The 22,746-nt window shown below is 36.2% G+C and overlaps 1 protein-coding gene across 1 annotated transcript; it reads right to left on the reverse strand.

The window, feature by feature from the left end:
• Positions 1-7,307: 7,307 nt before the first annotated feature.
• LOC149534999 (cysteine proteinase inhibitor A-like) lies at positions 7,308-13,394 on the reverse strand. Its single transcript, XM_089807321.1, has 3 exons — positions 13,241-13,394; positions 12,933-13,164; positions 7,308-7,635 (listed from the first exon to the last, which is right to left on the reverse strand). The coding sequence occupies exons 1-3, from the start codon at positions 13,340-13,342 to the stop codon at positions 7,628-7,630; spliced, it is 342 nt and encodes a 113-aa protein (XP_089663447.1). The 5' UTR covers positions 13,343-13,394; the 3' UTR covers positions 7,308-7,627.
• Positions 13,395-22,746: the final 9,352 nt, after the last annotated feature.

Genomic DNA, 22,746 nt, shown 5'->3' on the forward strand with positions numbered 1-22,746 from the left:
AGTATGCTCGAGCATCACGATTTGGTTTTCTATTTTTCTTGGCATCCCACCCACCTTAGAGGTGGTAGTGTCCATCTTTGGAATTTCCTAGATAGAAACTCTCATGGGTGTGGGGTTGGGAGTGAAATAAGGGGCCAAGTTTTGCATTGGACTAGCAAGGGGAGGGGGGAGGAGTGGGCTTTATCTTGGGGGTGGGGCGGGGGCAGGGGGAACACTCATCAGTGGCTTTTACAAAAAAGTGATCATATTTTTGTGTATTCGCTCTTCTTGAGGCTCTACTTGCATTTTTCCTTGGCAATTCTATTGAACCTATGGACACCTAGGATCTCAATTTGTTCACCAAACTCAACCGTATAGACCTCTTTCTTTCTTTTTTTGGGTGATCAGATGTGTTCAATACTCATCTCTTCACCAAAGCCAAGGGGAAAGACTCCATTTTGGTCCTCTTCCTATTAGTTCCAACCTAAGAGGTACTAGTGTCATGTGTTGAGCCAGGAGGGGTAGTTTTATTCACAATATGTATAGAACCATTGTCAGGGGGACAAAGGGACAAAATTGTACAACCTAAACATAAGGCCTCGGTGCAGCTGGAAGACTCATTAGTGGCTTTTACAAATGAGTTCAAATTTTGTGTATTCACTCTTCTTGAGGATCTGCTTGCATTTTTCCTTGGCAATTTATTAGCCCTGTGAGCACGAGGGGTCTTAATGTGTTCACCAAACCAACCATGTAGATCTCTCCCTTTTTTTGGGTGATCAGGTGTTCTGTACTCATCTTTTCACCAAAGCCATTGGGGGAGGAAGACTCCATTTTGGTCTTTTTCCTACTAGTTCTGACCTGAGAGCTATGTCATGGGTTGAGCTAGGAGTGGTAGTTTGATTCACAATATGCACAGAAGCATTGACAAGGGGACAAAGAACACAATGGAAATTGTACAACCTAAACATGAGGCTTTGGTGCAGAATCACATTTTCCTTACCCTTATGAATGACCTCAATATTACTATTCATGGAGTGCAATAGAAAGAACAAAATGGAGATGAGGTCTTTATTGCACAAATGATTGAGGAAGGGAAGATGATAAAAGTAAGAGACAATAAACTTACGTTCCACAATAAAGTATTTCATATTTAATATGGCAAATTTGTGGCTAGATGTCTGAAAGGTCCTCCTACTATAACCACCTTGTTTCTTTGTAGCTTCTTCTTTGGAGGGCCAGAAGAATTCGTTGAGAGCATTATAATCAGACATAATACTCTCTTTTTTCCCACTAAAGGCAATGGAAAGATCAATCACCTTTTCAATAACCTCAGTTATCTCAAAGTTGATACCTTGCATGGTAACCCTTCACTCATTCCATGATGGGACATTGTTTGGAAACAATTTCATCATGGCCACTAGTCATTCTCTCAATGAGGGGCAAGATTCTCCCTTCCTCACAGACAAGCATCACCTTCAGATTGTTTGTGTCATCAATTTTGTTTAGTTTGATGCACAGCTTGGGTCCACCCATGGTAAGAGAATGCAAAAATATTTGAATGAAGTTGTACATGAAAAAGGCAATTTGAAAGTTAATAAAAACCACAAATGCCTTCTGATGGTAGCTATAATCTTCACCTTAGCCGTAATAATGACCGCAAGGATAGTACCACCTCATGCTGTGACCCATCTAATCATACACGTGCATTTTTTAAATTTGGATCGATTTTAGTATGAGCCTCATCTTTTTTATTCATTTTATCCTTGGGAATGTTGATGGCATACTTATTACTTTCATAATTTTATCAAAGCTCGTGCCTTGTCATTATTAGCCATTACCAATATAAAATCAACAAAAAATTATTGTAATTAGAACTCCAACTCACCATTAAATCAAACCAAGTGTCACCATAATGAGTAGTCCTCATCAAAATGATGGGGAAGTTGTTACCATGGCTATCAAAGCCATAACCCCAACACTCGCTAATCGTATTAGTAGAGTCCTTTGTGGTTAACATTCAGAGGAAGCTTACAGGTTGGAAAGGGAAGATATTAAGTAATGCTGGAAAATTACAACTGCTCATTGCTGCTCTTCAGGGAATCCCTATCTACTTCTTATCCATTTTCAAAATCAACCAAAACATGACAGAGAAAATTGAGAGAATTCAAAGGAATTTCATGTGGTCAGGGACATAGGAGAAAAATAAATTGAGTCTAGTCAACTGGGAGGAGGTGTGTAAACCAAAATTTAAGGTGGGGTTAGGGGTTAGAAGGCTAAAGGATCTTAATAAAGCTCTCCTCACAAAAATTGGTTGGAGACTGGCAGAAGGAAACACGAGATGGGGAAATATTATGAAGGTTAAATATTTGTCTAATACCTCCTTTAGGTGGAACCTATATAATAATGACCTCCCTGGAGGTTCACAGATTTGGTAGAATATTGTTAGGAATAGAGTTTTGCTGAGAGAAAGATTGAGGTGGATTGTGGGGAATGGCTTCAATATCAGATTTTGGGAAGATAGGTGGATGGATGGGAAACCGTTGGCCTTGAGTAAATATAGTGGTTTAATGGAACTTCTCAAAGAGGATATAGGGGGGAAAGTTGGGGACTATATTAATCAGAGGAGGAGGTGGAAGAATCTTCATAAGGAGGGCTACTCACATGAGGATGTTGTTATCTTAAAGGAACTAGAAGAATTGATAAAAGAACAGAGACTCCCCTTACTACCTCAAGAGGATGTTATGGCTTGGGGCTTAACCCCAAATGGGAACTTCACTGTAAAATATGCATATACTTTCATGTTCAGTAAGGATCCTAGCCCAATTCTGTGGCGTAAGGTATGGATTACTAACCTTATTCCTAAAATCAATTTCTTTTGGTGGACGACACAGCATGGCAAAATTTTAACACTTGACAATTTTTTAAAAAGGGGGTTCTATATAACAAATTGTTGATGTCTGTGTAAGGAAAAGGAAGAAAGTATTTCCCACCTTTTCATAGAATGTCAGTTTGCTTTAGGGATCTGGACTAAGGTTTGGGAAAGATTTGGTGTGGCTTGGGTTATGAAGGATAACTTGGGCCAGTTTGTGTAGTGTTGAGATTGCCCCTTTTACCACCCAAGATTAGTTTTTTTATAGAATATTATTCCACCATATGTTTGCTGGCACATATGGAAAGAAAGAAATAACAGGATATTTAGGGAGGAAAGTAAGACAATGGAAGTGGTTTTTGGAATAATGAATAAATTGTTAAAGAAAAATTTAAGAGTGGCTAAATGTAAAATGCCAAAAGAGGAGCCAGGTAGACTTGAAGGCTTGGTGGCTGAAAATTGGGGTTGTCAAGAGGATTTCTTCCTTTTTGATAACTTAGCTAGGAGGAGACAACAGACAAAATGGAGACCTCCCACCATAACACTATATAAACTAAACTTTGATGGTGCTGCAAAAGGAGGATTTAGAGCGGTTGGAGGTGTGTTGCGGGACAAGAATGGTGATGTGTTGTTGGTTTATGCGAGAAAGGTGGGGAATGGTAGCAATAATGTGGCAGAGGCTATGGCGTTATTATGAGGTCTTTAACTCTCTAGGGAAAGACAAATTATGGAGTTAACAATAGAAGGGGACTCCAAATTAGTGATTGATTTGGTTAAGGGGGAGGCTAGATCGGGATGGAAGATTAGAAATATCATCTTGGATATTAAGCAAATTTTGAATGAAATGAAAATGGCCCACCTATAGCACATCTACAAGGAGGGTAATCAGGTGGCAGACGCGGCGACTGCCATGGGATTTAATGCAATGGCAATCACATGTTGGGAGAATTTAGCTGATCTCAATGAAGATATAAGGGTGTTGATATCCAAGGAAAAAGGCGGGAAAAATTCAAGATGATGTCTATAAACTTTAAAAGTAAGGCCAAATTTGGCAAGACGGCGATCTTAGTCACTAAATTAAACTATTGCATTTTGGAAGTAAAGGGCAGACGTGGTCGTACAAACAGCAAGTGGAGTGATTAAAAATTAAGAAAAATGTCTTTTCGTAGTTATGGAAACCCGTTGCCAATTTCAAATTGCTCTCCAAAGGGAAGTACGAAAGATATTATTAATCAGGGTGTCAGAAATTGTCAGGGTGAGAAAATTATGATTTTTCACATCCACGAATACCATAATAACTCGGTATGGGATTTTGGAGCTCATCAAACACGAGCATGCACTTTTTATTTTCATCTTTTCAAAAGAGTTAAGAAGAGTAGTCACAAAAAGATCCAAGCCGAAAAAGTTCAAACGCATATTTTTGAAGAAGGGGAGTCGAAAATTGGAGAAATTGAAATGGGGCGGGGGACTTGAATCGGTTGGAGCCAACGAAAATTGAAAACTTTAAGGACAAAATGGCTACCTAGTTTTTACGGAAGGAAGGGGGGATTTTTCCCTACATGATGTTGATGGCTAGATATGATGAGAATTGCACGCACCAATTTGTGAATAGCTGGAATGATAGGAAGGTTACTATCAACGGTATCACCTTCCAAGTCACAGAGGAAGTAATCGCCATGGCAACCGGCCTCTCCATGAAGGGCAAAAAATGGAAGAAAGTTACCAAAATTACTGACGAGGCTAGCATGAATAGCTTTTTCGCAGAGGATGAGGTGCTGATTCGTTACAAAGGTGGGTTTGAAAGAGATAAGTTACCTGCTCCTTGGGATGATGTGTCCCTAGTCCTTACGAGGTATCTGACGCTGGAGGGCAGGTTTGGTGTATGCTATTACTACCATTTTCCTCTGTTGAATCATTTCAAAAATAGGGACTTCATTTCTAGTCCTTTTTTTCTTCTGCACTCTTGAAGACATGGTTGCTGATGTTAGGGAAAAAAAGAGTAAAGGTTTAAATTTTACCATAATTCATCAAGGCTTAATTTTTCGCCTTTATCAATTTCACCTCGCCTTGTGTCCCCCCAGAGAGGTGGTTGTGGAAAACCCACGCCATGGTCAGAACTACCCCCCGAGCTCAAGTACGAGGACGAAAATCCACACCCCTAGGCCATCCCCTAGTAAGGAAACTAAGAAAAAGAAAAAATTTGACATAGCCTTAGAACAAAAGGGAAACAAGAAGATTAAAATTGAAAAATTAGTGGAGGTTGTTGGAGAGGATTCGAGAGAGGATAATGGGGGTAAACCTAGAAGGAGGTCTAGTAGGCTTGCCCATTCCTAGGCTAGGTGCAAATAGAAGTCCATTAGATACCCAATGGAGGAGGTTGAAGAAGATAGCTCTAGCAACAACAATGATAGAAGGGAAGAGGAAGATATTTCCAACTCCAAGAAGGATGATGGTAATGAGGAGGGGTAGAAAAGTGTTAACTCTGGGAACAAGTCGGTGGATGATACTCAAACCCAAGCGTATGATGGAAAAGCGGAGAAAATTGAGACCACCCATGTGTCTGCCAACTTCTCCCTCAAACCTATTACCTTTTGTGAAGAGAACAGCAAGAAGGATGATTCCCCCATAACCATTTCATCCCTTGTTAAGGAGAAACCCACGGGTTTTGCAAGACAGGTGTAGAAAATGAAGGAGGTTGCTGCAAAGGGAGACGTGGGGCCTAAAGATAGGACCGAGTTGATGGATGAGCGATACATACATTTGGAAAGAAGGGACAAAGCTTTGGAAGATGAGTTCTTCAAATTCGGCCTTAAAGTTACCCATGCTACAACAACAACCCTTCAATTGCTAACATAGGAAAAGGAGGACGCAAGCTTAGACATGGAGGATCATAAGTTGCTCTTCAAGTTTCTTGCTGATGACTGGGCCCAGATCCTACTACATGCAATGGGGAAGGGGAAAAAGGAAAACTAAGTTTTTTTATGTTTTTATCAGTTACTGGGATCTTTGGATCCAAAGACTTTTAATACTTTACTGGCAGTATTGATTTTGTTGGTTATCAGCTGTAATTAAAACTTGGGTTGGCTTGGGTACCTTTTTGGACAGTGTGGAAATCTAGTAGTTAGTTCGTCTCCTTTTTGGTTTTAGCTTAGTTGCTGATCTTTGTTAGTGGTTGCAAACTTTTGGATCTTTGCTTAGTTAATTTTTTGACTGCTGGTGTTTCTAGCTAGTATTGTGCTAGTTACCAGCTTTTTGATTGTATATGGGCCGACCCCCTTGCTTTTGGTCGCTTTTAATTTCAAAAACATTATTAGCATTGTTGTTCCCTCAAAAGTTTTTAGTATCCTCTTGTAGCTGATTGACCACACTCCAACATCTTAAACCCTCCATCTATAAGCCAACCATGGCCATAGAGTCAACAACAACATTACCCTCCCAATATATGTGGCCAATAAAGTAGTTGTGGATGCGCTATAAGAGAGTGATAAAATCACTAAGAATCGAGTTAACTTTCCAACCCACACTAACCCCATTTTACATAGCCTCAACAATTATTTTAGAGTCTCCTTCAATCACATTCCTAGTGATCCCCATAAAAGTAGCGAAGTTCAACCCCAAAAGCAAGGCCATTCCTTCAACTCGGTTGAACAATATGGCAGTCCAGCATAAGCGACTTTTGGCTGCCTCTTGTGGTCCCTTAAAATTCCTCCACCCCCCTTAAAAAGTTAAAATGTTGATAATTGTGATAACAAAGCCTCTCTCCCCATTGGCGCCTCTAAATTTGATGCATACAAAATACAATTAAAGTAACAACAACAAGGCTTCTCGCTTCTAGCTAATTTGATTATTATGTTTTGCTCCCAGTGTTAATATTTTGTTACCTATGCGTGGATGTGGTAAACTTTGAAAAAAAATCACTTTTACCTTTATACGTTAACACCTTTGTGTTTATTTGTAGACTATGTTGCACTTCGCATCTTATCTACAACCGTTATTCTAAAATCATTAAATCAAGTATAAATATAAAAAACTTAATGTAAATTTATTTACATCACTGATAGAATGTTTGATCCAAATGGATAAGCACAATTAAGTCTATAAGCATAAAGAATCATCTCTTTAAAAACTCTCTCAAAAATCTTTATTGAACACCTTCCATTCACATGAACGTGTCAGAATATGAAAGCAATAGCGACCGGTTGATCATGGGAGAAACCCCGTACTATCTTAATCTCACTATGTAGTTCGTGGACAAACATAAAACTGGTCTCTCTCAATGTCCTGCGTTTAAGAGCAGAGAAGTGGCAGAAATAAAAAGTTGACATAGTGACTACTATTATAATTATTGGAGCAGAAAAATTCTCCTCTTCATATTGCCGGATCGCTTGCTCAGCTTGTTAACCCAAAGTACACAAGTGTGACAGCAAAACATAGCTCAAATCTGAATGAAACATCCACAAAAGGGGAAAATGTTTGAGGTCATATTATTTACCATCCACTAATAAGATGTGGAATTCTGGTTAACAAATGTTGTAGCTAGTGGCTACACAAGCAATTAACAGAAAAACATCCACTTGAATATCATATATTATACATGCGTGCTTTATCTACGATAGCCAGCCATGCTAGATAAAGCATCTGATGGAACTTATTTAAATAATAAATAACTAGACGTTCAGTCGAGTGTAACGTCAAGATATAGTCACTCTCATAATAGCTCTACCTTGTGTTCCTCTTTGACTCCCCCTTTTCACAAGTAGATCAGTCTCGGAAAATCCATCAATTACCTGAAAAAGAAACCATGGTAACAAATTAAGTTCATTAGTTTGATGGAAATGCAAAAACAGACCAACGTTGGCTTTTGTTAAAAGAAGCCCCTGTAGTATATAAGCTGCTAAACAGTTGGACCTCTGCTGAATATTCCTCACAACATGTTCAATATTCAAAATATTTCATTGGCCTACGCTAATTGGAAAGGAGCTTAACAGCTTTGTTTTGCTTTGCTGAGTATTCATGATGCAAAAAAATCCAACAAAATGCTAGCTATCATACTAAAATTTATCTCGACCGGCGCAAATATTTATGATGAACAGTGTTAGTCTGTGTTACCAAACTTTTTAAATATCCACAGATTTTCCAATAGTATTCATAAAAACTATTTTTAAGAAGCGAGAAAATACAAGAGACAAAATGAATTTTACTATTTTGCCCAATAAAATAAGAGACATTTTTAGCATTTTAGATCTGTGTAATGGGTTTTTGGCAAGGGGTCAAGAAAGGGCTGCAACTCCTGCCGATTTAGTAAATTGCAATCATGTATCATTTTCAGTCAACAAATTTAGGAAGAATTTTCTTGTTTTACGAATAATACAGCAACCCTTCCCCCAAGGTTGTCCATATTTCTATCAGGGTGACAATCATTTCAGACGATCTTCATTTTGTTGGCTACTATCTCTTGAAAAGAATCTTGGTGGGTTGAGTTTACTGTTGCTGCCATGGAGGATTCAAGAAAATGTACGGAGCCTATCAACTGTGACTCTGGTGAAAAATGTGCAGCTTTGGGACCTATTTGTGGAGTCTGGTTTGGCCCCCTTCTACAAAGACACAAGGGTGCAATTTTACCCATTCTTCCAAGTTTACCAACTCTTGGTCTGGTGGCAGTGTCAAAATTGGAAGTCTCCAGTTCAGTGTCACTCCCAGTTGATTGCAGAAGCAACTGATCTTGAGAATTCTTGCTCAAAGGTGTGAACAAGAGCAATAGTAACTAGCAGACCTTTCTGAACAAATTCTTGGAAGAAGGGGTCTTGATAAAAATATTTCAAAATGGGTATGTAACAAAATGGATCTTCCTTCGATATGCTCTGGTAAATCTCCACATTATGCGTTATTTTACTTTGGAAGGAAGATTTATGGTTGTCCACCGTTACCATTTCCCTCTGCTGAAGCCATAGAAAAAGTGAATATCCCCTTCTTTTCTCTTCATTGCAGCAGGGCATAGAGAGTGGTGCCTCTCCACCTCTCCATCAGGGACTCATTACGGCTCTACAAATTTCCCTTCAATAGTGACCCTCACGGTAACCCTTTGCCCCCAGTTGAGTTCGAGCACCTACCCTCCCCACCACCACAACCTCGGCATGAAACTATGGGCAATGATAACAGCCCACCCCCCTCTTGTAAGGGTAAGAAAAAGAAGGGTGTCACTACTCCTCACCCCCTCCTGTTAATGAGTTGCTTCTTGTCGCTCCAGACAAGTGCAAATCTCCCCAGGACCCCGAGCTCTTCCAAAAAAACCTAATAAAGCCTCTGGTAATAAGAATATTAGCATTACCATCCTAGCAGATGAAGACAAGCTCTAAAGGCATGATTATTGGGAGAACCTGCCTCTGTTAACTGGGAATAAAAGGTCAACAAGGCTTGCCAAAGATCAAAACGAATCCCCTTTCCAAATGGAAAAAAATCATGTTTGACGAAGAGGATTCCTCTTCTAGAGATAGGTCAACGACTTATGAGGAAGAACAAGAGAACCAAGTTAATACTCCCACAAATTTGTCCAAACAGCAAAATATGGAAAAGGCCTACCAAGTTAATGATATTGTGAATAATAATTATTCTGGTGATTCTCAGAGATAGGAGAACAATAATGAAGAAACTCAAGAGATGGAGGAAGACAAGGTGGCCAGGTTGGACCCTCTAAATGGAACAGTGGAATGACTGGATCGGCTGGAAAGAAATCTGGCTGAAAAAGGCCAAGCCATTGACAGAGCCTTGTACTCTATTGTCTGAATCACGGATGGAATTATGAACAAAGCTGTAATGGCACGACCACTGGGAAATCAAAGATCAGGAGGCATCTCCAAAAGCTCAGATACAATGCAGCTAATACCCATGAACACCTGAAGGCAGGAAAGCTGGACACCTGGCTTGAGGTGCTTTGGGAGCTGGAGAAATATTGGAGCCTTGTTGAAGGCCTCCAAATGTCCAAATGGTTCCTATGTTTGCTTTAGTCTTGTTTGTTGTCCACTTCAGGTTGAACCTGTTTATCCATTTAAAGACTCAGTGGAATATTATCTTTTCCAGGTTCCTTAGATTATATTGCTAATAAGTAGATTATCGAAGTATCGTGGACGCTGTTGTGCATATCCTTCATGGTACTATTTTGAATGTTGCTAATCAGATGAGCCTGTTCTGCTTTGTCAGTTTTGGGGAGTTCTGTGATAATCTGGTTTTATACAGTGTAGACGCCCCTCGCTGTTTGCTATGTTCTTATGTTAAATCCTGGGTCATCGAGTTTGACTCAAAAATCACACAGTTAAATCCTGATATTCATATCACAATGTTCTTATGTTGTTTCTCTTTTGCAGTACTAACTTTATGGATCATGAAATCGCCAGTTTTTATAGATATTTTACCTTACTGCCAGAAGATCCCACTTATCTTAAATAAAAAATTTAAACTTATTTTAAGAAATTCTCTAACATTACTACCTATAAAATTGAAAGTAGTAAAATTGTTATGTACATACCTGATTAAAAACTTAAATATGATAAATTAGGGAATCTTAAAAATGCATAGAGCCAATCTCATCTTCTATTAAATGATAGGAGAGGAGGACAAAGACAAACTATGGCCTGAGACAAAAAGCTGAGCAAAAGTTTTACACATGAGGCTTCTATGGACAGATTTCTCCAGGATGGACACCAAGCTTCTAAAGATGGGGATAGTGCCTCATGTTTCACAAAAGAAAGACACTTTGGTGGCCTCTACCAGAAAGAGGCTTTGAGGTATAAAGATAGAGACTAAGCATCCAAAGCATATTGGTCTAGGTTCTCAATGAACTATGAGAGCTTTAGCAAAAGCAGCCCTGGACTCAATCCTAGTTTATTATCATCTCCATGACAGTTTTATAATTTTGGCTCTCGATAAACTGTACAAACTCTCCTCTCCAAAAGGGGAAGAGGCATCATCTCGTTTGTTTTCATTTCCATAGAATTTTTGAATTTTCTACCTCTAACATTGATAAACTGTGTGAGTGCCAGTACTATTCTCCAACCAATAGGGAAAGAGTCACTCTTTGCCTTGCTTCGTGTCTGTTTTCATCTCTATGAGAATCTTGGAGTTTTTAACTTGCTATAATTGTTCCATCTTCAGCACAATTTCCTCTACAAAATGGAAAAGAGACAGCTCTTGATTCAATACTAACTTTTAGTAGCCCTTGATTCAACACTAGTTTAATTTCAAGTATTTTTATCTACTCTTCAGGAGGCAAAGGCAGCAACTGACTTCTAATTTGTTTTCGTCTAGATGGGATTTTTAGGACTTTTCAGTTTGTAGTCTAAGTTTCAGCTTCGGAAGTTCTTTATTATAATAGATTTTGATGATAACTGATTTTATTATTTTCAGGGTTGGAAAATGAGTCACGTTTGAATTGAGGATAGATCTATCCTTAAAAAGGCCGAAAAGTTAATGAAATAACATCCAGCAACACACAAAAGATACTACATTCAAACTCTTGCTAGTTCATGAGAAGTTTAACATTGAATCAAAATCCAGAACAACAGAATCAGAACAAGCTAGAATATCTGAATACCTGCAGTGTGGCTCGAAGAGTGTGTTGCAAAACAAACCATAATTGAGCCAAATATGTCACCAAAATGATCTAGTACCCAAAAGGTTTACCAACCCCATTGTAGAGCAGCCAAAAACAAACAAAGAAAAATTCTTAATGCAAAATATTTGGAAGATAATCCACACCTGGACCAAATCTATCACCAAAAAGTTTTACTCACCAAATGGGTTACTAATACGTACAGCACCGAAAAATAAATAAAAGACCCAAATTTGATTTTGAACTGATCCAAGCAACTTTAACACCTGGTTTACAAGCAGAATCCATTTTAATTGCCATGATTGAGGGCTCAATAGCTTTTAGGAAATATATAATAAGGGACGAGAAGACAACGGAACCAATTTTTTCAGGAGAAGACTGCAAGGGTGATACCAAATGGCCACGGAGAGTACTGCCGCTACTATGTCATATTTACCCTTCCTACAGCTGGGACCTTTAAATTTATTAACCTACAGAGAGCTCATAAATGGGTGAGTTAATAACATTACGGTTAGGGTAGGGACCTAACATCCACATGGGGAAAGCTGCTATTTCTGCGAACCATCGCATGAAGCGCTACTTGATCTATAGTAAAGGAAGAAACAAAACATCTTTTAAAAAAAAATCTTATGACAAACGAGGGCTCAATGCACTTTTTAAAAGGAGAAGATATTTTGCTTTCCCTACGAAACCTCATTTTCTTGTTTGTAGTATTTTTGAGATTTCTTAATAGTTTCTAAAAAAGACGTCAAGAATACCAAAGATTTATCTCCACAACAAAATAGCCCCGAGCAATACTGGCTGAGAAATTCCCAGATGTCTCATTTCATGGGTTCATCGGGTTAAAGCGGTCTCATATGACCATAGATCCTAAGCTTAATACCCCTCCACGGAGCCCAAGGCCTGCATCGGACTAATCTATCTCATATGATAATATTAGACAAAAGCCCAAGACCAATCCACAGAACAAAAAAAACAATCAGGGGCATCTTATGAAAGGTTTGATGTATTTTGAGGAGTAAAGATAATTTAACAAGGTGAATTCTAAAATAGAGATATTTTCACTGATTTATTAAATAAGAGGACGAATTACTGAGATTCCACTGAAGCTTTCATTAATTTGGTAATCGGCAGCCAATCTTCCCAATATTTAAACTGAGAAACCCAATTAATGTATTACATCATATCTAGATATAAGTAAATGAAGAGGAATATTTATAAAGAATGGTTCCTGAGGGTTGCAAATGGTACCACGTTGAATGAGCTCGAATACAAAGCATAGTGCATTGCTAAGAACGTTATGAGCCAAATTAGATTACTACTGACGCAGAATGAAAAATATTTGAGCAATAATCCTTATTCATATTTATGAGAGATAGGTTACTGATTTTTCCTTTGTTCTTCAATTATGACAATTGGGTTAAATTTCCTGATTATCACATTGGGATACGCAATTGGAAAACAAAAGAGATAACCTACCATGCTTAACGCCGAGATCAGCGGAGGTGATTGAGGGAGGAGAAGAAACAGGCTTGAAATCCTGCAGCTTCTTGAAGTTCTCCCAGGGCTTCACCCAAACTTTGGCCTCGTAGAGTTTAGGAGAAGAATCTCCATCCTGTTTGGCCTCGATCGTGAGATGATACAAAGTTCCCGCTACCACTTGCTGCTCCGTTTTCACCACTCGGCTAAATGACAGAAGCCCTCTCTCATTCTGAAGCACTCAAGGCAAAAAGTTAGGATTTTGACAGCATAACCTAAGCTGCAAGGCAACACTTGAACTGACATACCTGTTGGATATTATGCTGGTGAATGGCAAAGCGTCCAAGCTCCTCTATCTCCGTGCTGTTCTCAGACCCTTGTACAACTTGCTTTCCTCCTACACTCGCCATGCTTTCAGCTGCTTTCCCTTCCTCGCCACTGATTCTTATTCAACCGCGTTCTGTCTCCCTCACCTCCTCTCACCCTCTTTTATACATCTATTTACTCCGTCATTGGGGAAAGTGTAGTCATTTTTTCATACGCCTCTTCCTTCGAAGTCTATAAATTTAAAATGACAACTAGAAGCGCCACGTCAGCAATGAAGATTGCTTGAGATGTAAGCCACATATGAGATGAGAGCGTAGGAAGAACGCCATGAAAGTTGCTTTGGAATAATCAGCGCGTACTGCTCCCTCCCTGGTCGCATAAAGCGGCGTACGTTGAAGAGATAAGAATCTAAGATGATGATCACGATTCATGTATGCAGCTCTTCCCCCAAAAACAAAACAACTGCTCGGAGACTCCATAATTGATTCATAAATCTAAGACCACCTAGACTCTTATCAAATGGTTTATACATACAAAGGTATGGGAGTTTTACATGTCAAAGTATCATATTTGAAAAAGTCATTGACGAGTCGTATATTAAGCATATTAGTAATTGCTATAGAGTATTAATAACAAATTATAATTGAAAATAATTAATTTATAAATTGAGAGCAACTCAATATTAATGAAGTGTTCTAAGATCTTTTATTTATATTAGTCTACAAAATAAAAATTATTAATAATATTCATGACAATAAAATTAAAAGTATTAGTTATATCTATGCATAGCTGAAAAGGACATTAAGGCTCAATACAAAATCAAGTACAATCTAATTAGAATAAAGCAATGTCTTTTTAATATAAAATATATAATATAATGCAAGTAGTTCAACACAAAATATTATTTTTTTAAATTTTCCAAATGAACAAATAATCCTATTATCTTTTTCATGACTTCAATTCTTAACTACTCTATCTAGAACTTATTGGATTATCTTTCTAGTATATAACTCTTTATAGATGTAGAATTGACATTTGGTGGATTGAGCAAAGATTATGCTAACAAAGGCCACTTGAGAGTTTAGGTTTTAACAAATCAATATAAATCGCTTTGATTAAACTATGTACTAGCTTCACAGTTGGGATTTATGAAAATAGGTGCCTCAAGAACGATTACTCTCAAGTAATATATATAAAGGTATATATAAGCTAGTGGCAACATGAAAAGTATTTTTTAATTTTTCTATTTTTGATAAGGTTAGCATTGAATTATTTATTTATTTTTAAATATAGTTGTACAAACTTACTTGCATTTCCATTGTTTGACTTTGTGCAAATTTGAAGAGGCAAGCAACAAGTTTCATTTCTTTGTGTTGTTTTGTAATATGTTTTACATTCATATTTTTTACTTTCCATTTTGTTTACGTTTGTTTAGTCTCTACTTCTAGTATCTACTATGTACAATCTAGATTTATTATAATTTATCTTGATGACAAAGTAAGAAGGCCCTAAAGTTTATAAATCTAATTTGATGCTAACCTTTTTTCTATTTATAATATATTCATATTGCAATAGCAAACACATTGACATCATGCCTCAGGGTGAGCCTTTTGAAAGTGAAACTAGGCCTGCATTTAACCCTAATGCAAACCCAGCTGCAATAGCAAGGGATAAGGCTTGGAAACATGTCATCCCAGGCCACAAAAAGGGAGTTGCTACATGTCAGCATTATGGTGTAGTATATAACAGGGGAGGCATAAATAGATTGAAGTATAACCTAGCACATATACCTAGGTGTGATGCTAAAAAATGCAAAGATGTACCCCAGGATGTTATGTGAGACGTGCAAACTCTTCTAGAGGATAAAATGGAGAAAAAATAATTGAAAAAGAAGCAACAAGAAGGAATGGCACAACTAGCCCAATAGGGTTCTATTTTTCGCTCTCCATTATCCCCTACTCCACCTATGGATGCTACCACTTCTACCAGTGTGACCATTGAGCCTCGCATTCGTAAGCAAAGATGGACACTTTATTCCATGTTTGTTCCATGCACGGCTCCAAGTGCACAACCATCACTTGAGAGCATGGGTTGGAACAAGGGAAAGCATGATTATGCAAAATTGACACTTAGAGACTTCTTCATCTACAACAACATTTCATTCAATGCAGCAAGTTATTTATTTAAATTTTAATTTATGTCTTACTTCCCTTGCTTTCAACTTTCAACATTCAAGAGACAATAATATGCTTATTTTATTTATTTGTATTTGTATTTTGTTTTCAAATTTATTTATAATATACTAATTTGTTTAACTTTAAATTTTATTTTATTTATTTTAGGTCCCCTTATTGGAAAATTGCAATTGATGTTGTTATTGTTTGTGGTTCAGGGTTCAAAGCCCCTAGTGCTAATTAGCTAGGGTGGCTAATGTAGAAGGTACAATCAAAGAGCAGTGTGAGGTGTGGAAGATGAAGGGTTGCACCATCGTGACTGATGGTTGGACTGATAAAAGGAGTAGGACACTCCTCAACTTTCTTGTCTCCTCATCAAGTAATTGTACTTAGACATTAAAAATTTAGAAGTAGAACTTGTACTTAAGTGATTAAGTTTATAAATTATGAATTTATAAATTATGATTCATCATTGATCATTATACTAATTTGTTTATTTTTCTTTAGGTGTCATAGTTTTTTTGAAATCAATTGATGCCTCAGGAAAAACAAAGAATGTTGAATATCTTTGTGAGATAATGGATGAAGTGATGAAGGATGTGGGTGAGAAGAATGTGGTGCAAATAGTTACAGATAATGCAGCAAATTATGTTGTTGCAAGAAAGATTCTTATGGAGAGACACCCTCACATATTTTGGACCCCTTGTGCTACTTACTACATTGGCCTCATGTTAGAGGATCTTGGTAAACCCCCTTGGATAAAAACATTTATAGAGCAAGGAAGGAACGTATGCAAATTCATATATAATCACACATGGGTCCTCAACCTCATGAGAAAACACAATGGCCAAAAGGAGTTATCTCGTCTGGGGGTCACTAGATTTGCAACCAATTTTCTCACACTGAAATATTTGCTTATTCAAAGGGAGGTTTGAGACGCATGTTTGTTAGTGAGGAGTATATTGCATCATCATATGCAAAGACAACTACAAGAATTGATGCAGTTGATCACAATTTTGATGAGACTTCCTTTTGGACACCGATTGTTGATATTGTGATAGTAATTTTTCTTTTTGTCCTCATTTCAACTTTTTTGTTTATGAAATTATGTTATAAAATATTGTTTATTTTTTAAAGAAAAAACTTAAAGTTGATTGTTTCTAACTTTCTCTTCCAACTTTCATAATGATTGCAATTTGTAAAGTCACTTGTTGCTCTCATACAAACTGTTGATGGAGTGAAGCCCTTAATGGGAAACATTTATGAGGGCATGGATAGGGTGAAGGAGGTCATTTGCTCTTTTTTTGCAGGGAATCGAGATAGGTATGGGCCTATATGGGATGTCATGATAGAAATTGGCACAATCTACTTCATAGGCCTATACATGTAGCTACCTACTTCCCTAATCCAACTTACTAATTTAGCCCACATTTCAAGGATGATGATGAGGTGTGGAGTGGCCTCTATGATGTTGTAGAGAGAATGTCACCTGATTCAAGAGTTGGAATAATTGTAGTCTATGAGATTGAGTTGTTTAAGAAAGCTCAAGGGGACTTATTTGCATAGGAGTTGTGTAAGAAAAATAGGACAGAATTGATGCCTAGTAAAAATCTTTGATTCTACATCCTAATTTCTAATTCTATTACCATTTTAATTTGATAAATTCAAAGTTATTGAATTGATTTAATTTTTTCTTGTTTTAGATGCATGGTGGGAGATGTTCGGCACTAAGGTGCCAGATTTATAGAGGATTGTGATTCGTAACTTGAGCCACCCATCTAGTGCATTAAGATGTGAACATAATTGGAGTCTATTTGAGCATATACACTTGAAGAAGTGCAATAGGTTGGCAATGAAAAAATTGAATGATCTTGTCTTTGTTCACTACAACCTTCACCTTCACCATAGGTAGATCCTGGGCACCGATACATCAATGATTGTATTAGAGAATGTTGATCCACATGCAGAGTGAAACACCAAGATTATTGATCATGTCTTCAATGATGAAGATGTGGATTGGGTTGATCAGGTGGATTGGGAGGCTGAGGTAGTAGCAATGACAATCAAGGAGGCTAGAGTGCAAGGAGACATAGTGCAGTACCCTAAGGCTAGGAGTGATGGATCCAAGTCTGATGATGAGGATTACGTGGGTGAGGATGAGGATGAGGATGAGATTCAACCTCAAACATAGGGAGAGAGGATGGCTCTACAGTCTTCCATGACTTATCTAGGTGTACTCATAGGAGAACATAGGCTACTATGCCTTAGGCTTCTACTATTCTACACTCTAGTTGTTATTTTGATATATGTTTTGAACTTTTGATACCATGGATTTATAAAATTATTCTTCAACATTTTATTTTTTAATTCTATAAATGGTGTTTAATCTACATGACTTTCAATTTTTTTATTTAAGGCTATTGTCACGTAAAATGTTACATTCAGGAGTAGAGTTATGGTTAGGGTTAGTGTTAATTTTAGGGATAGAATTAGAGCTAGAGTTAGGTTTAGCATTAGGATTAAAATTAGGGTAAGGGTTAGGGTTACAATTAGAGCTAGAGCTAGAGTTAGGGTCAGGGATAGAGTTATGGTTAAAGTTAGAGTTAGGGTTAGGGTTAGATTTAGAATTAGAGTTAGAGTTAGGGTTAGGGTTAGAATTAGGGTTAGAGATAGAGTTAGGGTTAGGATCAGGGTAAGAATTAGGGTTAGGGTTAAAATTAGGGTTACAAATACAATTAGGGTTAGGATTAGGGTTATAGTTAGAGTTAAGGTTTAATTTAGAGTTAGAATAAGGGTTAGAGTCGGAGTTAGAGTTAGGGTTATAATTAGGGTTAGAATTAGGGTTAGAGTTAGGACTAGTGTTAGAGTTACGGTTAAGATTAGGGTTAGCATTAGGGTTAAGGTTACAATTTGAGTTAGAGTTAAAATTAGAGGTAGTGTTAGTGTTAGAGTTAGAATTAGAGTTTGAGTTAGAATTGGGGTTAGGGTTAGGGTTAGAATTAAAGTTTGAGTTAGGGTTCAAGTTAGAGTTAGAGTTAAAGTTAGACATAGAGGTGGGGTTAGAGTTAGATTTAGAGTTAGGGTTAGAGTAAGAGTCAAGGTTAGAATAAGGGTTGGGGTTAGGATTAGAGTTAGGGTTAGGGTTAGAGTTAGAGTTATATATAGTGTTAGGGTTAGGGTTAGTGTTAGGGTTAGAGTTACAATTAATGTTATAGTTATAGTTAGGGTTAGGGTTAGAATTAGGGTAGGGTTAGAATTAGAGATAGAGTTAGAGTTAGGGTTAGGGTTAGGGTTAGAGTTAGAGTTAGTGTTAGAGTTAGATTTAGGGTTAAAATTAGAATTAGGTTTAGAATTAGTATTAGAGTTATAGTTAGGGTTAGAATTAGTGTTAGGGTTAGGGTTAGGGTGAGAATATGAGTTTGAGTTTGAGTTAGGGTTAGAGTTAAGATTAGAGTTATAGTTAGGGTTATAATTAGGTTAGGTTTAGGGCTAGAATTAGGGTTATGGTTAAAATTAAGAATAGAGTTAGGATTAGGTTTAAAGGTAGAGTTAGAGTTAGAGTTAGAGTTAGAGTTAGGGTTAGGGTTAGGGTTAGGGTTAGGGTTAGGGTTAGAATTAGGGTTACAAATACAATTAGGGTTAGAGTTGGAGTTAGGGCTAGGGTAAGGATCAAAATTAAGGTTAGGGCTAGACTTAGGGTTACAAATATAGTTAAGGTTAGAATTAGCATTAGGGTTAGGGTTAGGGTTTGAGCTAGCATTAGAGTTAGAGTTAGAGTTAGAGTTAGAGTTAGAGTTAGAGTTAGAGAAAGCGTTAGGATTAGGGTTAGGGTTAGAATTAGGGTTAGAGTTAGGGTTAGTGCTAGGGTTTAGGGTTAACATTAGGGTTAGGTTACAATTAGAGTTAGTGTTAGTGTTAGTGTTAGTGTTAGTGTTAGTGTTAGTGTTAGTGTTAGTGTTAGTGTTAGTGTTAGTGTCAGTGTTAGTGTTAGTGTTGGAATTAGGGCTAGGGTTAGGTTTAGGGTTAGAATTAGAGTTAGAGTTAGGGTTCAAGTTAGAGTTGAAGTTGGAGATGAAGTTGTGATTAGTGTTAGATTTAGGGTTAGGGTAAGGGTTAGGGTTAAGGTTAGTGTTAGAGTTAGGGTTAGAGTTAGAGTTAGGGTTAGAATTAGGGTTTAGATTAGGATTATAATTAGGGTTAGGGTTAGAGTTAGAGTTATATATAGTGTTAGGGTTAGGATTATGGGTAGGGTTAAGGTTACAATTAGAGTTAGGGGTAGGAGTAGGGATAGGGTTAGAATTAGGGTTAGGGTTGGGGTTTGAGTAAGGGTTAAGGTTAGGCTTAGAGTTATGGTTATAGTTAGCATTAGAGATAGTGTTAAGGTTAGGTAAATAGGGGTAGGGTTAGGGTTATATTTAGGGATAGAATTAAGGGTAGGGATAGGGTTAAGGTTAGGGTTAGGGTTAGGGTTAGGGTTAGTGATAGGGGTACATAAAGGATTACAATTAGGACTAGGGCTAGGTTTATAATTAGAGTTTGGATTATATTTAGGGTTAACATCAAGGTTATAGTTAAAGTCACAGTTAAGGTTAGGGTTATTATAGAATTGTTCACATTAAGCAAAATTTGAAAGATTCAAATTCACTATATGGAGCATATTTTTATTTAGGGTTAAGGGAAGGGTAGGATTTAGGGTTAGGGTTTGTTTCAAGGTTAAGGTTAGGGTTAGAGTTATGGTTATGGCTAGCATTAGAGATAGGGTTAGCATTAGGGTTAGGACCTAGGTCAGGATTAGAGTGAGTGATAGGGTTAGGGTTATGGTTAGGACCTATAATACCAATAGAGTTAAAGATAGATGTAAGGTTTAGAAAATATGATTGGAGAAAGGGTTACATTTAGAAGTTTGCTTGGGTTCACAATTATAATTACCAAGGGAGTAAGGGTTGGGATTTTAGATTATATTTATTATTATATAAGGTGCCCTATATATTAATAAGTATATTCTCATGATCATGGATAAGGTTAGGGAAAGAAGTAGGACCATGGTTAGAGTTAGTGTTAGGTTTAGAGTTAATATTAGGGTTAGATTTAGATTTATCATTAGGGTTATGATTATGTTTAGAGTTACATTTAGGAGGGTATCATGTTCTCATTACACATGCCTTTTAACATAATAAAGCAATATAAGGATTACAATGTTCCTTAACTAGTTTTATGATTTTCTTAGTTACATTTATAAATAGACTATTGGTTAATGATAATTATGCTTAGCATGAATAGTGTACAATGAAGGGCTACTGAATGTTATTGAGGTAATGATTACACTTAAATGACTATAAAATGAATATTATGCCTTAGAGTAGCTTAATAGTTAGAAATAGCACATCAATTTTATACATAATTTAATGATCAACTTATTAGTGATATATGTCATGTAAAAGCTTTAATATTACAAACACAAAGGTCAAGGTAACACGTTTGAAATATTTGCAAGTATACTTGAGAAGAATTTGAATAAAAAGTGAAATTGAATGGTATTGTTATAATACACGGATGAAAGGAGAACTATATCTCCTAGTACACTTATTCAAATGAAATAATAAGTGAAAGTTTAAAGATGTGAAATCATTATATGAATCACATGTACACTTCTCCAAAATGATTCAAGTACATCACATATTCTTTAGAGATTAAAATCATATTACGACCTTTTCTTGTAAAATGATCATCATAGACCTCTTTCATCATGGGTGCAAATGCATCTACTTTTGCAAATGTGCTACGAATGAATCCAGGGCAACATCTTCCATCTCAATTATCTCCACCTCTTGTACATGATCAACTAATAAAGCTGCATTCTCAAGAGCTTTGACCATAATTGTACAACAATCTTTAATTATTCGTGCTCACTTCTTAAACTCTATCTCAAAAAAAAGATTTGATCCTACAGAAGTAGTTGAGCTCATGTCGACAATGTTTGACTATCTATCAAAGGCTACCATGCCTAAAATAATTCATGCAAAATAATTTAGAAAATATTAGCACCAACAAAAAGAACAACAAATGTATACTTAATTCGAGGGATATAAAACTTACAAACAAGAAACTTTGTACCTACATAAAAGATTTGAAAAAACTGAATACAACCACAAAAGGTAACATGCATTATAAATTGAAATAACATATGTAACATGCAACTCCAATTTGAAATGAAAATCCTACGTGCGTTGTAAATATAAATAATATATTTAAATGCAAATCCAATTCGGAATGTAAATTAAGCATGCATTGTAATGTAAGTCATAACAGTATTATAAATAGAAATAATATGTAAAAACTAATCTAAATAAAAAATTATTCAAAATCTAAATATTAATCAAAATTAAAAACTATTATAAATGAAAATAGTAATGTAAATAAAAAAAAGTAACATAAATATATTTACTATTCTATGTCAAAATAACAATCTAAATTAAAATACTAATCTAAATTCAAAATGTAAAAAGCAATAGAAATCATTTGAGGTCATTCAAGTAGCCAAGCTAGTATCAATAATGTTTGATTCTTTATTCGAGACATCTATAACTCAAATACTAAACTGCAAACTTATAAACAAACATCAATATATAGAAATAATTAGAATTAAAAAGTATTAATAATTAACATAAATTCTTTCAAATGAATAATGTTCAAAATAAGATAAATAAAAATCAAAACTATTTCAAATGAAACATTTAGATTGTAACGTTTGAAATATGGCGGCATTGCCTTTCACTTTTCAAATTTTTATTTATTTTTATCGGTAAGAGGCTGAAGCCAAGCTTAATTATTATGTGTTGTTATTAATTATTATTTATTAATTTGCGAGTAGATTCAAACCCAAGACCTCTTTGATAAGAGGCTCACAATTTGCCATTGTGTTATAGGCTCTTGCCCAATCACTTTTCAAATATTACAAATATAAATATTAATAAAAATCTATATTTACTATGAAAAATATAAAAATAAAACACATACATAATATAATTAAGTAATGACAAAATATATAATAAATATATGATTCTTCTATTTTAAATCAATTATTAAATTTAGTAAATACAAATTTCATCGATATGGTGACCTTACCATCCACATTAGTGATATAATTTAATTATGAAACATGCAAATATAAAACCATTATGAAGCATACAAATCTAAAACATGTAAACCAAAAGCATTTTGAAATATGCAAGTCTAAAACTAATATGAAACATGCAAATCTATATAATGTTTAGTTCCACGTGCCAATTTTAGAAGGATAAGTTGGTCACAAG

Source organism: Cupressus sempervirens, chromosome 10 (assembly GCF_028749045.1).
Source record: "Cupressus sempervirens isolate cs-2001-9-10 chromosome 10, ASM2874904v1, whole genome shotgun sequence".
In the NCBI taxonomy this organism is placed as follows: domain Eukaryota; kingdom Viridiplantae; phylum Streptophyta; class Pinopsida; order Cupressales; family Cupressaceae; genus Cupressus; species Cupressus sempervirens.